At 41.6% G+C, this 22,708-nt stretch overlaps 1 protein-coding gene across 2 annotated transcripts in view; it reads right to left on the reverse strand.

The window, feature by feature from the left end:
* MBOAT1 (membrane bound glycerophospholipid O-acyltransferase 1) overlaps positions 1-10,880 on the reverse strand; it is a 58,612-nt gene extending 47,732 nt beyond the window's left edge. For both annotated transcript variants that reach the window (XM_065832771.2, XM_071804622.1), the window contains exon 1: positions 10,705-10,880. In XM_065832771.2, coding sequence (XP_065688843.1) covers positions 10,705-10,794 — 90 coding nt within the window. In that variant the 5' untranslated portion in view covers positions 10,795-10,880. The remainder of the gene's footprint in view (positions 1-10,704) is intronic.
* Between the last annotated feature and the right edge of the window lie 11,828 nt (positions 10,881-22,708).

The following is a 22,708-nucleotide window of genomic DNA, read 5'->3' on the forward strand; positions in this document are numbered from 1 at the left end:
AACAGTCCTTTAAGTTGCATAAATAATTATAACTTCCCTTTCAAACATGCCCTTTACACCTAAATCCTAAAAAAAACAAAAAAACCCACATGCTTTAAAAGAACTAGGACATTGCATGATCTACACAGTTGGCTTTCAAAATTTATTTCTATCTCTCTTCCTGTTGCAAGGTTTTATACCACTAACATCTGGCTATCTCAGAAGCACTCTGAGAAAGCCTTTCAGGTTTGATTTTTAGCATACTTACTATATCTCAAAATGCAGATGGACTTTTTCCCACCATTACTGTAGCACTGAAAACAGCATGTGGAGGCATATGACTTTTCCTGACGCTGGAAGGCACCTGAGTAAAGCACAGCACATATTTTATACAGGACAAGAGAGAGGAGACTTGGAAAGGGACGACCAGGGTCCCCACTGACTGCTCAAAGCCTCTCCAGGGCACAAGCCAGTAGTTCCACCTGCTAGCAAATAAAGGTGACCACCGTCTCACAGGCAGAAAAAGCAAAGGCAATTGCGAAGATCTGATTCTAGACACAGGGAACAGAGGAGCATTTGCTGTTTAGGGTCTTCCCAATTGGTCTGGTACATTGCCCTCATTAGTGACTATGCTCAAACACTGAAGTGTCAGAGAAAAAAGAAAAAGAGGCAGATAGGCAATCAGTTTTCTCTTAGTAATTCTTTAATCCCTGATTCAAGTCTATCCAGGCCAAAACAACAGGAAGCCTGACTGAGATAGTTAGGCAATTGAGGTAATGGTGCACGTAAAATTGTATCACTGATAAACAGTTAGATAACAGACTACTGATCAGTATGTCAGAACCCTATCAAAGGATGAAGGCAGACTACACCAGACACCTGCTGATGTGGTCTCTTCTAAGAGAATATGCAGATCACCAAACCCTCAAATACAGCATTAAAGATATGCAGCATGAACTGAACAGAGATGTGGACAAAAAGAAAAACAACAGAAAAGCCAACAGTTAAAAATCAGAAGAGACAGTAAGTAGATAACCAAGAGGAAAATAATTTGCAAAGCATATAAAGGGCCAGTTCCTTTCTCTATAAACTAACAGAATGACAGCTGCAGCTTGGGTTCCCTTAAAGTAGGATGCTGGAAAAGTGACCACTCTTGAGTGGTGGCCGATCTTCCCTACAGAGATCTGCTGCTTCCTGCTCTATCACCATGTGAAGAAATTCAAGCGATAAACCCAGTGTTGATCCAAGCCCTGGGAGGGGATGACGACTCTGGCAGACCCATTCACCCATAATGGGAGCAGCCGTGCTCGGGAGTGCCAGCAGCAACTCAGGATCCCAAAAACATCAGCAACAGCAGAGGCAGAGCTGCCAGAAACCAGTGCCTGCTGAGAGGATAAGGCCTGAAAGGAGCTGGCAAAACAATGTGTATTTCCAAAAGCTTTTGCTTTTAAGTTATTAAGTATCTTACTCTGGATACTCATGTTTTTCATGTAAACATCCAAGTCCTTGCTGGTTCTGGCCAAGTTCTTGGCCTTAGCAGCCTTCTGTTGAAATGGCTGTCACAGTCCACTTCTGGACTGCATGAAAAAGACTTTCACTTTAATCACTGTTAAATCTACAGCCTTCCAATGTTATCACATTTTCCTCTTCACATGGAGAAACACTGTGAGACAGAAGGGAAGAAGTCCTAGCCCTATCTCATTTATGCTGCTCACATATATTTTCACCATGATCTCTCTTTAACAGTCACATTTCGAAAGCAAATAACCCAATTCCTTCACTTTGTTTTTCCATGTTTAAGAAGTCTACCCTATAATTTTTTCTCTTTTATCTTGTTCATATTTTCATTTTGGTTTCATGGCAAAGAACAGCTACAGCCATCTTTCAATTGACTACAACAACTACAATGAGACAGAAACAGAATTATGTCGCCCATTTCCCTCTGTCCTGGACCATCCTTTGTTCTAATTGTCACTTTATTTGCTGGTTAGCATCAGCAAAACATCTCTAAAAGTTTCTTTTTCCAAACTGTTGAGCCCATTTCCCTCTCTGCAATGTCACATTTGCAATTGCCCACTAGCGCCCTAGCAGAGAAGCAGCAAAAAAGGTAACACAAAATTAAAGTTCTCAAAAATACGAACGTTTCCTCTCTCAAGTCTATCACATTTCACAATGTACCACAGCAATATGCCTACCCTTTCAACATACTTGTATAAAATAGGAACTGAATGCAGTGTTATTGTTGCTGTGGCAACTAGACCACAATTTTTTTGCCTCAAGAGAGTTAGCATGAGCACAAACATACACACAAAGGCATAAACAGCTGTGGGTGCTATCAGTGCCTACCAACTCACTGTGGATGTGTAATGCTGCCACCAAAAACTGGATTTAACTCAAGGATTAAGGCCTTTAATTTCCAGTCACTGTCTCCAAACCATTTGTATAAACTTGTTTTTCCTCACCTTCAATACAGCATAGTTGACAAAACATCTTGAGAAACCCTGCCATATACGAAGTATAAATATAAGACAAGTTAAACTTTTCCTGTAAGTGAACAAAGTGATTTTAAAAATCCCTCAAATAGGTACATAATTGATCTATCAGCTGGAATTTGCTGGTGTAGATACTTGCTGCAAACCTTAGGAGTAGGTGATTTGAACCTGCCCTCTGTGTGCACACAAGAGATAAATAAAGTCAATACAGTCCTACTCTTTAACACTCCCTTACACTGATAAGAGAAAAAAAACTACTTTCACCACCATGTCATTTAAGCTATGTGTGAGAGTTAATAATTAAATCTTTCCTAGTCAGTAGTCCTTTAAAAAAAAAAGTTTAAAATAAAGCACAAGCATGAAAGCAAGCACAGAAGTTACTTGAGAAACATTGGGAGTACGGGATCCTCAAATGTCTTGATTTTTGCCTTGCCATTTTGTCTTCCCCATTCCTGCCCTATCTGCACACCAGTGCCAAGCTGCACTTGAACAAGAAACCACAAATGAAGAAATTGCTCAAGTCCAATTAGAGCTTTTGTCAGAAGACCAGGGCCTATAAAAGAAGCCTGTGCATGACAGCCAGGAGCTGACATTTCTCTCTTAGCCTGAAATTGTTATTTCATTTTTTAATATTCTGCATGCAATTCAGAAGACTGATCTAAAGGAGTATTTTCCCTCCCAGAAGTCCCAAGCCTGACTCACCCACTGAACTGGAAAAATGCAGAATATAATCTGATACTGATCAATAATTTTTAAAATTGCTATTTCATATGATTGACAGATTTTTGTCTGGGATTCACCAGGCAGATACACACACTCAGATGTATTTGCCCTTTTCATAAGTCATCTAGGTAAGTAGCTCACATGCTTTCAGACAGCATCCCACCCACTATGCTGCTGAGTTTATTCACATGAGGTCACCACAAAATTCCCATTATCCAGCCACAAAATCACCCAGGAATACCAGAAAAATATTGAGAGTGCTCACATCCCACCTGGATAAAAAATCCAGAGAAATGGAAACCAAGGCTGAAGAATTGTTCTAATCTTTAGTGTTTGTTTTGTCTAGGACCAAATAGCATAGTAACAGTACTCCTATAGGCAAACAGACTAACTTTTCTTCTAGTTTTCAGAGTAAAGACTACAATTTCCTGTTTAAAAAAGAAAAAAAAAATCCAAGAATCCAAGTTGGTAAAGCTCTCTAGTCAATCTTTTGAATTTTGACTTAAATTATTTTTCATTTGGGTATTTTTCAAAACTTACAGAGGAAATGACTGAGAGCAAACTCTGAGAATTTTTTAGTCTTTTGATTCAAAAATAAGTTTAGAAATTTTGTTTTCTCATACTGAGATTTCTGGGGGGGTTTTGTTCTTTTTTTTTTTTTTTTTTGAGGGGGTGTTTGTTTTGGTTTTTTGTTTTGGTTGGGGTTTGTTTTGTTGTGTTTTGGGTTTGGGGGGCGTTGTTTGGGATTTGAGTGGGGGGAGGGTTGGGTTTTTTTTCTAGCCTGAAATGTTCATATAATGAGGGGAGCCCAAAATTATTTCCCACCCAGCCCCACTAAGGATGCAATATAGTGTAAGTAGTCAAAAAAAAAAAAAAAAAATTATGTCAGTAACTATTGCTTGTGCTTTTGTTTTTGACTTGGTGCTCACCTAGGATTCTGTAAAAGCTGTTTAAAATGCCTTAAGCCAGGGAAAAAAAAGTCTGGTGAAAATGAACTTTTCCAATAAAGACTGTAAGAAGGGACATCAGTCAAATCACACTGTGCCCTGGCGAGGGATCACCCAAAAGGTTTCTCGTTAGTCATTTTTCTACAGGTGCCATTCTCCTTGTTGGCAGCGGGTAGACAGCCTGACCCAGCTGAGCCCCGTGCAGAACAGACTGGATTCCACACTGTTGGAAGTGACCAAACAAGCCTGACCAGTGCTGTGCTCTGAAGAAATCACCAACTGAAGGTCAGAGATGTCTGCCATGCCTATTTTAGCTAGCGGTGTGCTGCAGCAGAAGAAGGTCTGAAGAGCAAAAGAGCTGAGAATGAGGACCCTACGTTCATGTGACTTGTTGTCTGGAGGGTCTCGCTTCAGAGGAGCTGAACTCTGGTGCTGTGTGTCCTTCTGCAGGCCCCTGAGGTGCATCCTTCAGCTTCACATCCTCAGAGAGCAACCCTGCACAGATGCTCTGGGGCCAGTTCAACATAGCAAGTGTGCTAAGTGGGGACAGTCAGGAGATTTGACCCCAATGTGCACTCCTGATCCAAACTACGTGTCATCATAAATGCTTCCACTATTAGCAAAGGACAATAGAAATTTGCGCATCAGACTGTACTTTTAAGAGCAAGCCTGGGTTTCTGGAAGCTGTCCTTAAGTACCTTCACTAGACTACCCGAACATCCAGGAGATGGGGTTCGGTACCCTCAAGGTTGCCTGTAGTTCCTACGTCATGTACAGAGGGATTTTTTTCACTCCAAAGAGTGAGTCCATTGACACCAGATTTTTTTACTTGATTTTGGACAAGTACAGATGGCCAGATCTACCTCTGTGCTGATGCCAAGTCCAGCGCTGTGGCCTCCCCTGCCCAGGGATTACCAGCACCACTCACAGTTTGGCAAGTCTACGTCGAGCGCTGCCCATTCTCAGGAACTCTAACAGGAGCCAAGGAGCAGCCAGGGCACTAAATATCATGTCAGGCTGGCCAACGCACAGTAAATCCTGAGCATCGGGGGCTTCCCTGAAAATATAGAGCCATCTCTGTGCTTTGTGTCTAGACTCCCTAGGCTGGAGCCCAAGAGTTTTTGTCACTACTTAATATTGTCTCAAAATAGCTGCAGAGCACCACTAAATCAGTGCTGGTATGATTAATGTGCAGAGATGGTTTCAGGAAACTTTATGCAGCACTTGAACGTTTATTTTTCCAGATCTCATTTAACACCAATGAGAAGGAAAGTGCTTAAACGGGGGAAAAATGCAAGTCGCTGATTCCAGTTGCACTTTCATCTTTTGCCAAATGAAAAACTTAATAGGACAGACTTTGTTTTCAAGGTATGAAGGGATGTGGAAATATTTACACCCGTAGTATCAAGATATCAGTCATGAGCTTCAAGAATGCAGTGCTGAACTGGGTGAGAACATGTTGAAAAAGGCAGCACATTTCCAAGGCAGAGGAAGACATGTATTATTGCATATGTTTGTAACAGCTGACCTGAACAGCAAGAAATGCTTTGGAGATGACCTTAGTCTTTGGAAAATACTACATGACTGTCTCAGGAACATGCAGAATCCCGGGTCCTGTACAAACAGGCGCAACAAATTAGAGAGTGGATTTGCCCTAAATGCACAAAAAAGCCATGCAGCTCATGAGCGCTAGGAATTGCCCTGCTTGTAGGTACCTGTTTAACTGGGGACCCAAAACAGCGTTAGCAAGACTATGCCTCTGTTTTTTAGATCAAGTGCTATGTCCCTCATGGCATTAGTAATAGTAAAATAGTAATAGTAAAAAGCCAATGATTTCTTTTAAGGACAATAGTTTTACAAAATCTGGGTACTCAAAAGTCAGAAAATATCAACATTAGAGTTGATTTTGGCAATCTAAGTAATATCTCTAAGTGTGTTTTAAGATGTTGATTTCAAATTTCATTTTTGCTTGCTGTTTCTCAAATAACTAAAAGTTATACAGCTTTACTTTTTGCAGTTGAGAGTGTCAGGCAGGGAGGCATTAAATCTGACAAGTACTGCTGGAATTCAAAATGAAAACATACAATTTTCAACGGCAAAATGACTGCATTAGGAAATTAAAACGTGCATAGTTCATACCAAACATGGACAGTTGTTGCTGTTGCCTCAAAGTAACTCTTTCCAGGTAAAAACTCAGATTATTAACCCCACTTATGTCTTTACTGAATGTCCATCTTCATTTCTCTCTCTCCAATACTCAACAAATAACATTTCTTCCTCCGCATTACATCTTCTAATGCCTCTACTGACAACTGTTACAGGAACCTCAAAGTTCCCAGACTAAGTCTGTTGAGTTCCTAGAACGCTAATTTTTTATTTTGCTTTTCACTGTCCAAAAAGTGGATTAAAAAGTCATGCAGAGAGGCTTGGAACTAGCAAATCTGCTGACTATCTAAACCAGAAAACGTAGAAGCAAAACTGAAGCTGGACTGCAAAAAAGCTGAAAAATGTTAAATTTAACAAAACCATCCCGATTTTGGGATGAGAATTCATGTTGATTTTTGTAAAAGTGAAATATATGTATATACATATACTTTTCTCTGCTTTCTCCTTTTTAAACCAATTCACCAGTACGCTTTGGGCAGAGAGCTATTCAAGCTCAAGGAACAGTGGGAAGACATTTCTAATACTTCAACTATCCCAAGACTCAGAGGCATGTTCCACAGTCCCCCTACAGAGTTAGCATTTTATTTAAACTGCTGCCAAAACATAAATATGCAGACAAGCTCCAATGAAAGGATTAAAATGAAAAATAAGGCATACAACTGGTGGCCAAAGCATCCAAAATTAAGTTTAAATGCACATTTTTTTTCCCCTTTGGAGAAACACGGCTGGCCTCATCAATGGAAATGCTGAGGTTAAAATTCCTCTGACATCAACACGAAAGGATGCTTTTACATTTTTTTGAGAGAGTCTCCTTGAACACAGAGTGTATTTCCCTGAAAGCCAACACACTGTCTGATATAGGTCAGGGTGAGGACCGTTAAAATGTAAGGTTTGTTGTACAGAAGTTGAAGTTTTGCATTTGGGCTGCTACTTCTGCCTAGAGTTTAGGAAGGCATGATAAATCTATATATAGATAAAAATGCCATTAAAATTACTTTTAATATACCTTTATTTAGCATATTTATTTCTTCACTGTATTTATACACATGTGAACTGTTTTTAGAGAAATTACACTATTAAAAGTTTAGCACTTCCCATATCTCATTGAGTTATGGTAGAGGACGATGTCCCAAAATGGTGACTTAAGGCATATATGACCAAAAAAGTATACCCTTTGTCAAAACTTACTGTATAAGCATACTAGGGAGATGGCGTTCCAGAATCAGTGATTTGAGGCATACATAATATGGAACAGAAAAATAAAACACCAACAAAACTCTTTTCCAAACGTTGCTGGAGGTGTGTCATTGACCTAGCCAGATATTTTTAGAACATAAGTCAGCTAAACTTCAAAGTCTGCTTTCCTGGGATATGAGGATGAATTGAACACAAGCAGTCTTTTCATCCTCTTTCAAGCTCATTAATCTTGTTACTGAATATAGCACTGCTTAAAAAATAATATTTCAATGTGAAATTCAAAGATAAATCATCCATTAAAGAGACATGCAAATACTCAGAGACATCAGCATTATTTTAGCATGTAAAGTAGAAAACATTGCCACGTTCTCACACAGTACACTATCTACTAAATAAAATGTGAACAGTGTGCCAGGTAAACAGCGCAGCTAGCAACTGCACCCTCTAATTCTGCACTGGTTTTAAACCTAGGTTGTAGCTTTTCAAAATGAAGAAAACAATCTATGTGAAAAATGAAATTTTCATAGTCATCCATACTTCCCATAGTGAGTGATACAATAGCTGCCACCTACCATTGCCACAGCTTTTCTGCCACTGCTATGAAAGATTATTATAACAATTATTACTTCAGTTTTTCAGACCTCCAGCCCAACTTGTTCTCTGGTCTCTCTCATAGACTGAAGTCATAGCGCAGACCTCATGGAAAACCATCTCTATTAAAGAAGGGACAAGTCCTCTACACTTAGTGTAGAGGCAGACACTCACAGCACTCCACCTGTACACCTTTGTCTCTTGCTCTCTGGGCATTTCTCAGCATTTTTGAAGGCTTGGGGCCAGCCAAGGGGAACTGCCAGCCACACGGACCGGAGGGACATTTATTAATACGTTGTCATCATTCAACAGGCCAAGCATGATGATGCTGACATACAGTGACAACCCAGAGATTACCTCCCCTGTTGCAGCCTAGCCACTGAGTGGAAGGCACAGAGAGCCTGTTAACATCGCAATAAGGGATTTGTTCAGGAACCAGTCCCTGTTAGATGTCAGATTAATATCTAGCAAAATACTTTTTTCATAAGCAGAGCTCCGTTCTGCACAGAGGACCAAGTAAACTTTTATTTTCCCCCTCAGCAAAAGTCCTCCCATTCTAATGAAGGTGGTAACCAACCCACCTGGCAAAAGAGCTCCTGCTTAGCAAAAGTGTTGAAAGTGTATTAGCACTGGGGGCCAGAGTCAAAACTCATGCGATTTGAGACAATGCTGGTGGCACAACGTTTGCATGTAGTGATCTGGTTATTTCCTACTTCAGGGCAGCAGAAATCTCTGGTGCTTGTCATGGTCTGGCACATTGCCGTGCAGCAAGAGGAGTGAGGGAGAGTTTTTTAAATGGTTGATAGAATAATCTCACAGGGATAATTAAGCAGTATCCTGGGGGAGGAGGGCAATTTTCAGGTGAGGAAAGCTGCATGTCAGCACAACTATGCTGCAATTCTGTGAGGAACCCCAACAAGAGGGCTCTGTGCTGCTGGAGCCAGCAGGGTCATTTGCAGGGATGGCACCTATGCCTGTACACCTGCTCACACAGCCACATCACCTCCCCTGCCTACTGGTGTGAGCTCAAGATGCAAACCACCAGGCACACAGGTCCCCACCATCGGCACCCATGAGACCAGGACCCTGGGACAAACACAGCACATAACCAGACTCAGTGAAGCATCCTCAGGCCTGGAAGAGCACAGGGAAAATTTGTATTTGTATCACCTTGGCTGAACAGAAGGACAAGTTTTAGAAAGCTTAGAAAGAAAAAGTGCAGTCTGTCATGTATTCATTGTTTGGTGACCCAATCAGCCTAACACTGGTACATGTACCATGCTGTCACAAACAAGCTGGAACAGTAAACATTTGCTGTTCCTGGTTCCTTTGGTGTTCCCGTATTCATCAATTGTGGCACAGAATACCTCAAAAAAGAAGCTATTGCTATTCATGCACCTTCTCCTAAATTATAGTATTAGCTTATATTAGGCCTTTATTGTTTGACTGTTTTAGTGTTGAGCAATAGGTCTCTCTTTTTTTGCATCAAAAACTGTTTTCTGTTAAAAAAGGGAAAACAGGCACGGTTAGATGTAGGAGTTTAAGATTTAAAATAGTATATTTCTTACTAAACTACAAAATCAAACAGTAGTAAAAAATGACACATAGCACCAGCCACTCTGCAAACAGAAGAGAGCAAATAAATCTCAATCTTCTGTTGATTTTTACCAGCACATCTCTGCCGCCCTGTTTTCTTAAAGCACAGCTCAGCCTCCTAGTAGAGTTTGGTGGAGGCTTTTTTTGGTTAGCAAAAAGTTCCAGATCTAACTTCCTCCTCGTTGCTGAAAGAATGCAGGAAGGCAGCAGGTGCATGCAGGCTTGAGAGACAATAAAAGGTGGAGGTGGGGAAGCGACATTTTCTGCCTGTTGGGAGTCAGTGTAACTAGGAGCCTATAAACAACCAGACAATACTGCTGCTAAAGATATGGTACACTGTTAAGCATTTTACACAAATTTGTTCACCAGTAAGACCACTTTCTTACACGCATGCCTGTGCATTTCACGTACCTCCATACATGCACTTTGCCAGTTCCATCAAGCACCTGTACCAGGCTGAAAGAAACTTCTGTGCCAGAAAAGACTTCTGTGACAGATCTGTAGCCACAAAAGCAGTGCCTTGATGCAATGATTTTTCTAGACAACATATTGCATCCACCTTCCTGCACTGTGCATGTTCCCAAGCCGATAAGCAGAGGTGGGCAAGCACTTGAACTATTGAAGCATTTCAAACTTTGCCGCAGTTGGCTCAACACCGTGACTTACAGCATCCAGCAGCAGCAGCAGCGACTTTTCGCAAGAGCACGGAAAGCGCCGGGTATTGCCGGGAAAAATAAAGGGCTTTCGCTGTACATCAACCCGCCAGCTCGCCACAGCTGCACGGCTCAACCCGACCCCGCCGAGCGCTTTCCCCGCGCCGAAACCCGTTTCTACCCCAAAGTTTTCCTCGGGGGACGATGCCTCCGCGATGCACCTCCCGGGCCCGTTGGCAGATGCGAGGCGTGACAGCGACGGGCTGTTCGGGTCACTGACAGAAAAGCCCACCCGCTTCCAGGAGACCCACCGCCTCAGCACACATGCAACACCCCTCCCGCCCCGGCGGGCAGCCTCACCTGGTCCAGCGGGATGCCCAGCAGCCCGCTCAGCGGGTGTAGCAAGGTGGAGCCGGTGGTGCGGTGCGGGGCGCCGGGCGGCTCGGCCATGCTGCATCCCCCCTCCCGCCTCCGACCACCCGCAGCCCGCGCACACCTGCGCGCACCCCTCGCGCACCGCACCGCTCCGCGCACGCCGGCCGCCGCCCCGCCGTGCCGGCCGCCGGGCCGCAGGGGGCGCTCGGCGGGGCGGGGCCGCCGCCAACGGCCGGGGGCGGAGCGGGCGCTGGCCGGGCCCCGCGGGCAGAGAGGGGGGAGTCGCTGCTTCTCGCCATCGCCGATGCCTGGCCTGTCGCCTCTCGTCGTCTCCAGGAGAAAGCGGGACGCAAGCGGCTCAGCCTGCTCGTGGCGGTAGTCCGTTATAAAGGCCGGCTGCGAATTTGAAGGGCAGTTGCTTCGTCCTTATGGAGCTTTCACACGCTGTTCCCCAGCGTTTGTTTCGGAAAAGAAAAACATCCTGCGCATCCCCTCCCGGGGGTCCCTCAGTCCGTTCCCGGGCCGGATGAGGGTCCGGCCGCTGAACGCCTTGGTGGCGGTGCCCGGAGTGGAGCACGGACGGGGCTTTGACACGGGTGGTTGGCGGAAGGCGCGTTGACCGTGTCGTGGCGGCCAGCGGGCCTGGTGGGGCTGCGCAGCAGCCGCTTGCAGCGGTACCGACCTCATGGGACACCGGGCGAGCCCGGTTCGGCTGAGTCACAAAGATGATAAAGGGAGTGGAGCATCTCCCGTATGAGGAAAGGCTGAGGGAGCTGGGTCTCTTTAGCTTGGAGGAGACTGAGGGGTGACCTCATTAATGGTTATAAATATGTAAAGGGTGAGGGTCACAAGGTTAGGGCCAGGCTCTTTTTGCTGACAACCAATGATAGGACAAGGGGCAATGGGCATAAACTGGAGCACAGGAGGTTCCACTTAAATGTGAGAAGAAACTTCTTCACAGTGAGAGTGACAAAACACTGGAACAGGCTGCCCAGGGAGGTTGTGGAGTCTCCTGCTCTGAAGACATTCAAAACCTGCCTGGACGCCTTCCTGTGTAACCTCATCTAGGTGTTCCTGCTCCAGCAGGGGGATTGGACTGGATGATCTTTCAAGGTTCCTTCCAGTCCCTAACATTCTGTGATTCTGTGAGTCTACATCAGCAGTCACAGCTCAAACTATAATAGTTTCCCTGGCCCAGCTTCTTGTTGAGAGCATTGACATCAGAGGCACCTGCAGGGACAAGGTGCCCCTTCACAACTGCCCTGAGCTGGAGTTTCATAACCAAAACATTTGTGAGAAGATTTTGTGGGGTTTTTTGTTTGGTTGGTTTTTTGTGTTTGTGGTTTTTGTTTGGTTGGTTTTGTTTGTTTGGGGGGTTTTGGTGTGTGGGTTGGTTTTTTTAAACTTTTTTTTTTTTTTTTTTTTAATTCAGTCATTGCTCGTAGAAGTACTAATGTTTTTAGCGGAGAATTACCAAGCCTTCGGCCTGTGGTTCACATTGCTGGAAACTAAGATGCATGCTATCTGGGAAAATAGTGACTTTTCCTTGATAGGGGAAGAAATAGGAGTATTAAGTGATATGATTATCTTCTGAGTGAAATACAGCCATTAAAAAGGTACTTCTGCCAATACAATCTATCTGCAGAAGTGTTCTTATACTTGCCCCAGACAATGTAGTATTGTGCTGCAAGGAGAGCTGGAGCAGCACTGCAAAACTTTTTGTTCAGCCTGTGCTGCTGACGTGCTTGGAACCTGAAATACTCCAAAGTTTCTTTGTGAGCTCAGTTTCAGTCTCTTTATTAGGCCCATCATTTTCTCCTCTTCAAATAATTGCCAACTGTCATAGCTGAAACTGTAGTAGTGGCTTAAAACGGTAGTGTGACGTGTTCAAGGTGTCCTGCCTGTAGTGTGCAAGTGAGTGTTGTGCTGAAAAAAGCAGGCAAAAAATGTGCAATAGGGAAGGAATTTTACAGCAAAAGTATTCTCTTAATGTTATTGTTTTAGTGGTGCCATAAATATATATACATACATACATGCACATATATAATTTAAGTAGGGAAAGTAAACAGTTTGGAGGGGCTGGATAGCCATGTATAGGAGTTCCTAACATTTTCCATTAGAAGTCCCTCTTTCCAGTTGTTTCAAATTCACCAGCCTGAAACTATCTGGATGGAACTTTCCATGAGCTGCGTCTGCCACAAGCGGGCTGCTTGTTGAGTTTCAGCTAAAACCATTGACCTGCTTTTGGGAAGAGAATAAAAGTGATTTATTACACAGATACTACAGATATTCTCAAAGCTTTTTCTCTGTGTCAATCTTAGACCTCTGGGATGGTAACTTCAAGTTTAGACATGGTCGTTGTCCTGGAATCAAGGAAATGCCTTTCACTATCTTTGTGAAACTATTCAAGAGTGACCAACTGCCAGAGTTCTGGACAAAAAGCCACACATAATTCATGTGGTGACTCAAGGCATTACTATATAGCATCTCTGAAGATCATAAGCATTCTTCAGCCCTTCACATTTCCTCCATGTGACTGGACTCCATCTATTTCAGCCTCTACAAGAGCAGATTGGGATATCACACGGCTCCGGGTACAGGAACTGAGAAAAGGGTGCCTGTCTCCGTGTAGTCAGTAGTCAGCCATCTGGGCTTTGTGTGGTGGTGGAAACAGCTGCTCCGGAAAACAGCTGGAAGGAGGAAAGGACAGATGGAGAAAGCCAGGAGCAAGAGCATGAGAAGGAAAACTATGATGATTCTGAAGTGGGTTAGTACAAGAAGCAAAGTTGGCTTCAGATATAAAGGAACAGAAGCAAAGCGAGCTGTGGTTAGGAGGATGAAATTGGTGGGGGAAGTGGCTCAGCAAAAGGGGGTGGGACAGGTGTTTGAGAAGAAAGACAAGATATTATTAAGATAAAAGCACTGGGGAGAAAATCAGGAGAAGCTGAGGGTGTGAACAGGGGAGGAAAGCAAACTGCAATTATTATTAGGAAAAGTATCACTATTGAAAACTACCATTCCTGAATTTCAGTGCTCCTTTTCTTATCTAGCTAGTAGCATTGAAACACATAAGTAAAATACTGTCAGCTCTACAGCTTATAGTCACAGAACGCTGGTAACAGCCCAAAAGGGGAAGGTAGACTCCACCTCCAAACCTGAGCTGTCATCAGGAGAGCTTGGTTTGATGTCTCCTCAACACAGTCTTTGGTGCACCATCTAGAGGAGCTTTACTGGCTTGGTTACAGGGCATGCAAATGTATGGAGCCAGCAGTGAAGTGTGTTACACAGATTCTGTGCCCCTGGAAGGAGCAGCCATGCTGTACGATATGCCTGGACCTGCATGGAGTCAAGGGACATTCAACCGGGCTAAATCCAACCGAGAGCACGGGCCTTGACCCAGACTGGCTGAGCAAAGGTGCCTTCATCATACACTGCATTCAGACTAGAAAGCTCTGCTACACTCTGCAGTGCTTGAATGGACCCATCCTGTGTATCTTTGTGCCACTTCAGTATTTGATCTATAAGCTAAGCTGCACAAGGAAATTGTACATTGCTGTATGTCACCCCCCACTCCACTGGCAGAACCACCTACAGGGTGTAAAAGTAGCCATAACCGGTCAGACCATAAGGTTATTTAGATATCTCTGACAGTGACAATTGTGCATGATGAGACAAGGTATGCAAGAAACATAGCAAAAACAGAGCTTTCCTTTTACCTTGTACTCTCCCAGCTTCTAGCCATCATGACTTCCCAAGATGGAAATTTCATCTGAAATATCATGTTTAGTAGCCACTGATGGGCCTGTGTTACATGTCTAATATGTTTTGAATTCACTTATATTTTTGACCTCCATAATACCACATGAGTTCCGCAATTTAATTATGTGCTGAATGAAAAAGTACTTCCTTTGGTTTCCTTTAAAGCAGCTGCCTTTTAATTTCATTGGGTGCTGTCTTGTACTGTGAGAAATAAGCGAGCAATCATTGTTTAATCACCTACGCCATGCTATTTGTAATTTTTTATACCCTGACTTGTCTCTTGTCCTCACCTGTTTCTGTTTTTTGAAAGGGAGGTACTATAGATTTTTGTGGTAACATAATGATTTGTTCTCTATTCCTTTACCAAGGGTTCTTATCATCATCCCTAGTGACTTCAAAGCCTATTTTCTCAAAGTTAATAGGTAATTTACAGCTTAATGTGTATTTATGATCAAGACTGCCTTTTTCCTGTTTACATTTATCAATATTAAATGTTAACAGTCTTTAAATTGCCCCACAATACAACATTGTGAAATCTGCTGCAACTGTATAATGAAGCTTTGATTATCCTGAATTATTTAATTTCCTTGCTAACTTTGTCTTCTCATCTCTTTTGCCAAAAACTTAATGTGTTCAACAAGACAGATTCCTTTGTATTAATTTCCAAATCATTGTTCATTCTCATCCTTTATTTATTTCCTTTGAAACAGCTATAAATCCAAGAGGGAGTATTCCGTACTATTCTGCTATTATTTGATTTCTGTGGGTCTGAAACCTTACCCCCAATAATCTGAAAATACAAATACACTTTCTTGAGAGGGTCACCCTTAGTGTTCAGAGAACTCTAATGGATTTATGATTAATAACTTCTGTACAACAGCTATAGTTATTCCATTGTATCATAGTTACCTGGGTGTCTTCTAATTTCATCATTTGCCGTACAGTTTCTACCAGTTTGCATATGCAAGTGAGTGCCTCTCTGTGATTCTCTGACTCTGCCTGATTGAAATGGTTTCATATGGTGAATGTTACTCCTCAGCGGAAGGATTTGGTTTACGATTTAAACAGTAGAAGAGAGTTCACCAGACAATGTGGAGAAGTCACAAAGACAGTAATTTAATAGTCAGGAAATTAAGGAATGAAGGTTGCCAGTGCAGCAAGAACAAGTGCAGTACCATTGTAAGACATCTAGAATGATCCCATCAATAGAAAAGTTAGTCTGCCAGTAAAAAGTCCCTTTTATCTTTGCAGACATGTTTAAAGCTCTGGCCTTCTCAATACTCATTTTGGAAGAATCCAGAAAAGGCTGGAAAAAGGTGGGGGCAAGGGGGGAGAAACAAAGGATTTGATTCTTCAGTTAAGGAAATAATTATGTGAAAGTGACCATAAGGTGTCTTACATATGTGAATGAAACTCACTGGAGATGAGGTAGAAATTACCCTGGTGCTCCTTTTGCTTCAGAATGAAGGGAGACAGGTTTATTTTCAAATCCTGGTTCCTTCTGACATTGGAAATTCAGACATAGGGATCATGGTGGCCTGTGGATGAACTGCAGGTCTAGCAGATATATGATATTGCAAGAAACAAAGCCAAGCAACTGAGAAAGTGGTTCAGTATTTTTTTTAAGTAACATCTGTATATCCACATGGCTGTAAAGTTGCAGCACTGATGACCTCCACCATTATTGAAAGAGAATGTTACCTGCTGAAGGAGGCTTTGCAGATCGTGGGATAGTTATTTTCAATGTTTTTAAATAATATTAAATTAGAATCGGGATCTATTGATGCAAAAGTAAACACAATGAACAGAGGTATACAGATACTTTATAGGTTATGATTCATTCTACCAGCACTGGCCTTCTGTGTCTAGACTTGAGGTATAATAATTTTGTAGCCTAGTTTATTTTCTGGCTGCTGAGAGGGATCTCTTGACTTTAATAAAGCCAGTGATCATAAGGCAGGCACAGTGAAATATAGAAGGATTCTTTTTTTCCGTTTACTAGTGGATTGACAAGACGATGGTTTATATTTAATCTTTTTGTGATCTCTACTATTCTTCATTCAGGAACGTTTTGAGATGTAGAAGACTGTGTAATACAGCTTGAAAATAGAAACCTGGAAGGGCATTTTGTGATTTACAAAATGAGAAATTGCAAAAATTGAAGTTTAATAAGAATTACTCATAACTAATATGAAAAAGATAAGGGTTCATGGAAATAGTTCAGGATCCAGGTAGTAACTATTGGACATGTGGAGATTTCAGTTTAACTGCATGTAAGGAAATCAAGAGAAGAATTTTATAAAGAAAACAGAACATGTCCAGGATTGTTGAGATAATGTTTTATATTTAATAAATAAATAAATAAATAAATAAATAAATAATGATGTTTGTATTCTTAAGAAAGGATTTGCAGAATAGTCATGTTCAAGGCAAATCGTAGTGCATTGAAAGTTTTTGATCGTAACATTCCTTTAAAATTCCAGGTTTAAGTTTACTAGGAACCATCAGTGTATCCAGCATATCTCTTCTGACCTGTGAAATGAAAAGAGAACACGAAATGGTTTAATATAGCATGACTTTTCAGCTTCTTTGCATTGAACTTCACTGGCAACATTGTTTTCCTTTAGTATCATGCCAGTTTTCACAGTGCAAGTACCTTAGAGTTTGTTCTCTTCTACCATCTAGAGGGGAAACTGTACAACACAGAGAAAAGTAATTTTAACTTTGCCAGAACGTTAGAGGAATAGTTCGAATTCCTTATATCATAAGGGTTTCCCAGAAATCCTTTTTGCAGTAAATAGAATAGGGGGATGGGGGGAATGTTGAAGCCACTCAAGACTAGCAGAAAGATATTCTAGTGTTTTTAAAGCTGTATATGTAATACTATGATTTTATATAAAGAAAAAATAAACTTTTATAAGCATACAAGGTTATACAAACAAACAACTACTTCAATTGTAGATAAAAGACTCATGAAAAAGATTAAATTGCATTGCAGGAATCATTCAGTACTGGTGCATGGATTTAGAGAGCCAAGACCTACAAAGTTTTTTGTCCACTAATGCTATCAAATAACAGTTAGCTAAACCCACTACTCTGCAACATGTATAGCTTGAATAAGATATCTAATAACACCAGTGCTAACTGAACACTCTGTCCTACAGTACACTGTTAAAGAGGTCTGATTGTGTGTATTACTACTCCAGATGTGGATAGTCAGGACTTTTTCAAATGATGTCCAAAGGAAAACAGAAATTAGGGATAAGTATGATTTGAAGCTGATGAGTGTTATTTAATATGACCAAGATGTTAATTATATAACTACTAGAAGTTCTGGATTTTAAATATTTTCTAATATATTTATTTCATAGAATTGCCTTTTTCTACTTTGAATTGGTAATTTGTTACTCTATTTGAGTGAATACCTGTAGACATCTAGTCAGCACATGCTCAGTTAAAATCTCATCCAGGCTCTCATTGTCTCTTGTTTTGATTACTGAAATATTTTTTTCCTGCAGCATTGGTAAATTTACCCTTGTCTAATCAGAATGTTACTCCAAAGTGTATTTTCCAGATTCACCTTTTTGAACATGTCACTCCTATGTTTACATACTCTGTTTTGCTCCATCTTATGTCATTCTTCCTTTTCTAGGTTCCCATTATCTATCCATCCACCCTAAGTCAGGCGTTAGCCCTTCTGTTAGATTTTCAAACAAGCACTCCTGGGTTTTCTTCTGAGCTTGCCCTTTTACAATTAGGAGTTGACCCCAATAAAGATTAGTATACTATCCTCTTTTTAGTTACTTCTTTAAACTTTTCAAGGGGGTAAAAATGCTTTTTTGCTGAAAGCTTGTCAACAGAAAATTTTTATGCTGAGATCACAACATATTCACTGATTAGTGCTGTCTTATTGTTTCCTTGGCCTCCTATGCCAGCTGGTCTGTGGCCAGCTTTGAATTCTGCCTCCTACTTGGATCATTAGACCCTTCAGCTGGGGCCGCCTGCTTTATTCTGGACTTGTATAACATCCAGCAGGACAGGGTCTTCCTCCATGAATACAGCTTCTTGGTGCAGTGATAATAAACATAATAAACATGTTACTGCTGTGATTATTATTATGAGTATAATATTTATATGCGTGGGGGAAAGGACTGAGTTCAACGCCCAGTAAGCTCCTCCAGAAAGAACATGGCCCAATTAACAATGAGACCTTGAAGTGTATTTTCATTGCTGTCAAAGGCAGGACCCCTGCTGATTGATCTGTAAAACACTGATGAGGTTTGTTTTAAAGGCAGCCACTTCACAGACCCTCCTGGGTGGATCAGTTTGCGCCTCTGCCTCAAGCCAAGATCATCAAAGAAAGGTTGTGGATTCTACATGGAGGAGAAACTGAGACCTTCACCTTCAAAGTCTCCTGTCAATCACATCTGTCAGCAGACATTTTATAAACTTACCGTGGATCTTGGCACACCTTCTGGCAGTCCCGTAGGTGTGAGGCTGCTTCTGTAGGAAAAAGGAGACCTTAGTAAGGAAAACAGTTTGATGAAGTTGAACATTGTCTGCTTTAGCAGCCGCTCAGAAAGAGTATCATGCCTGCAGTATTAAGTGCCTGTGTGTGAACAAATTCCAGGCTTCTTAGCAGTGCAGGAACATAAAAAATAATCATCTGCCCTACTATGAAGCTGGGCATCCAAATAAGTGTTTATTTTTATTAGTGGTTCAACTAAACCCATCTCATAATACAGCATGCTTTTCCCACAAGGCTAAGATAGTGCAGATATATAGAAAACTGGTTCTCCAAGTGCCATCCGAACAGTGAAACAAAAGAGTACACAAAGATTATTTGCACTGAGGGGCTTGATGTTCCATGGATAACATGATCCTATGTATTGAAAAGATGTTTGAATATTACCCTGCCTGCCTCAGCCCTACAATTTAGTTGCTCTTTCAGAAGTCAGCTCCCTTACCACTAGCAACAAGCCCTCTGCCTAAGCTGGCAGAAATGTGATGAGCTTGTCTTAGCTGGATGTTTTTCACTGTGTATTTTACAGGCTCAGTAAGAAATTAGTTGATGGGCAGTGATACAGTTTGGTAGAGTGAATCAAACATTAATTAGTTTCAGTAACTATTGTTTTGTTCAAGTGATGACTCTGTTAAATACTTCAGGGAATTTTAAAGTCCAGTGTGAAAGAAATTATGGAAATGGCTGATGTAGCTGAAAGTTCCACTCACACATTGCTGGCAGTAGAGATTCAGTGGCTACAAAAGCAGAAGTGACACTGGTGGTCACAAAGTCTGAACTAGTGGGAGAATACAATGTATGGAGCTTCATTTTAGAATTCAGCTTTCCTTTTGTCTTCCTACTTTAGCTTCCTTTCCACTAAATCAGTTTTGGATATTCATGCAGAGAATATGTATATATTTTTGGTGCTTAATCTCTAAGCTGTAAAATGCTTCCCTTCCATGTGAGGGGAAGTTTTGCTTAGTTTCTAGATTTGTTTTACATGTTTTCTATATATCTTACCAGACTTTGTACTGTAAAGGTGCCTAAGGCATCGTGGACACCTGAACTCTCAGAAACTCATTCTGTACACATAGTAATGGAGCTTGTCTCAGGAGAGAAAATTAAAAGGTTCAAGGGTTAAAGACTGAAAAAAATATCCACTCTGATGAGGTAATATAAGCTTTTTGGAACAATTGTCTCCTGTTCAGTCTAGGGCCTAACTTTAAAAAAGGCAGGTACTCTAGCTTTTAAAATTGTTAGGGATAGAGAAGATACACAAATCCTAGCAAAATTGTTCTAATGAATAATTGCTCTGAGAGACAGAGAAGAGAAAAATGTATACTTAATGTAGAGGAAGACCTGATTCTCCTGTCATGAACAGGTAAAATAGGAGTTAAAACTTTGTAAATTTTGTAACCAAAAACCTGATTATCATTAAATCAGAAACCAACTCTGTTATTAACTCTTACTGAAAAGGAAACTCCAATTTAAAATTGCCAGCCTAAAAATTTAAAATACACCAGTACCTTCCAAGTATCATATTTTCACATTAGTAGTACCTGGTGCTAACAGAAGGGTGCTGAAGCTGGTGATCTTTGGTGCGGGACAGGAAGACAGCTACTCCTGACAACACTATCTTTAGGTAGGTTACAGTCCCCTCTGTAAGCATAACTTTCAGAACCTTTTTCCTTGTTTCCCCTTCAGCATAATTTCTGAGGTGCAGTTAGACCTGCTCCAGAGCCTCAGCTGATCACATACCTAATGAGGTTCTGCTGTTTCCAGTTGGTTCCATAGGAATATTTTCTTTACCCCACTGTTAGAATCCCTGATCAGATACAGGGCTTCTTCATATGAGGTCATTGCTTCTGACACTACACGGGCAAAACAGCTTCTTCTGAAGTTGGTGACCCAATTACTGTGGTAACAGATGGGCCAGTGTACAATGCACTTGCCAACTGACTGCTTGCAAATGTGTTTTTAAATAGATATCATCATAATTTGCTACACAGGAACTGGCAAGTTGCATTCTACTTAACAGAGTATGATACGGATCTGCTATAGTGACAGCCTCCTATGCGGTTAATGAAAGGGCTCCTTTTCATCCCATGCATAGCCAAGGTTGACAGTGAGGGTGATTGCCATCTCATAGCTATTGAACTTCTGTAGTTTCCATTGTAGCCTGCTGCTTGCCTGAGTTATCCCTATGAGGAACCATTTAGGCTTCTGGTCCAACCTGGATTTATCTTTCCTAGCTAGGCTGCAGACATATCTCATAGTTTGTTGATCTAACTCACTGCTGAGTGCCACTGTGGGTGACAAAGAGTCTAGCTACGTGGGTTTTTCAAATGCCACTACTGATTTTAGGGGCCTGGCCTGAGGTTTTTAGGGAGAGATGTCTTGAAATCAAGCAGTGTTATGATTTTGGTTTAAATTCAAACCATAGAGGATCGCAATTTACGTCTACCATGCAAACGAAGGGATGCATCCACGTGGTTTTTGTCTTGAAAAAGACAAAGAGTTGTTCCAGTTCCTCTACTCCACTGTGTCTACCAGCGGGAAGCACCCTCTCCATGCCCAGGCTGTGGGACCAGTTAAATGAAGACGTAGTGGGACAGTAGCTGAAAAAGAGCAATCCTCAGGACTCCAGTCCCAAAGGCCCACATACGCAGGCAAAGCCCTCTCCTCAACCACTGCAGAAGAGCTTCTTCAGTGACTCTGCTGTTGTGGCTTGACTCTCCCCACAAGGCACTCTGACTGCTGTGACACGCACAAGAAAACAATAGGGTCTGACAGAAAACACTGCTGAAAATATATTAATTCTGAGTGTCCCTGTTCAGCAGCTCCTGCTTCCCCTTTCCATTGGATTTGGCAACTTTTCCATGTGGCCCTACACTGTGGATTTGAAACCTGGAGAGGGACGAAAAATCAAGGCTAATTTTCCTGTCTGCATTGGCAAACCACAGCTTTGCACAGTGATTTTTCCTCCTGCAAGGTTTTTCTGCACATGGGATTGGAAGGCCAGGTTGACAACAGTGTCCCAGAATTATACATTAGACTTTTGGAAGGTTAAAACTAGCCTGTGCTGTACAGGACGGTAAAACATGACCCAATGTTGCAATTCCCATCCTAATTTACCTCTGCTTAATTCAACTCAGGTTGAGTATGCAGATAATTAAGAGCTGACTACTTGCTCAAACTGTTCTTTTGGTTTCTGACACATGCTGGTATAATGAAATAAAAAAATTCTATCACAAAGTCCAACTTTGTTGCTCTAAGATCGCTGCAGATATAGCATTCATCTTCATTTTTGAATATGGCAAAGGCTGCAAAACGCAAAGATCATTCTGATATTTCCAAGGGATGTAGTGGAAAGAAAACAAGAAAATGAAAACCACCAAATGATTAGAAGATGTGTTGTGCTGTAAAGTTATTCCAGCTCACTAAGGATTCTGAACAAGTTGTGGATCAAAAAATCACACTGTTCCTAAAAGTGGGGTCCTTTCAGTAGGTGTAATACTAAGTGTCTCTTGCATAACATACTCATTGCCATTTGCAAATCGCAATAAATTTACTGGCAGGAATATTCCTGGTGGATACATGAACCATCCTTTACCTCTGCAGGATCTGTCTGAGGCTGCCCTGTGCATCAGTGAATAGCTTCCAAGTTTCTGGCACCATCTTTGGGGTTTCTCAGCCTGAGAGCGCTGAGCACAAAAAGAACCCAGC

The sequence above is a fragment of the Patagioenas fasciata genome, chromosome 2, assembly GCF_037038585.1.
Source record: "Patagioenas fasciata isolate bPatFas1 chromosome 2, bPatFas1.hap1, whole genome shotgun sequence".
Lineage (NCBI taxonomy): Eukaryota > Metazoa > Chordata > Aves > Columbiformes > Columbidae > Patagioenas > Patagioenas fasciata.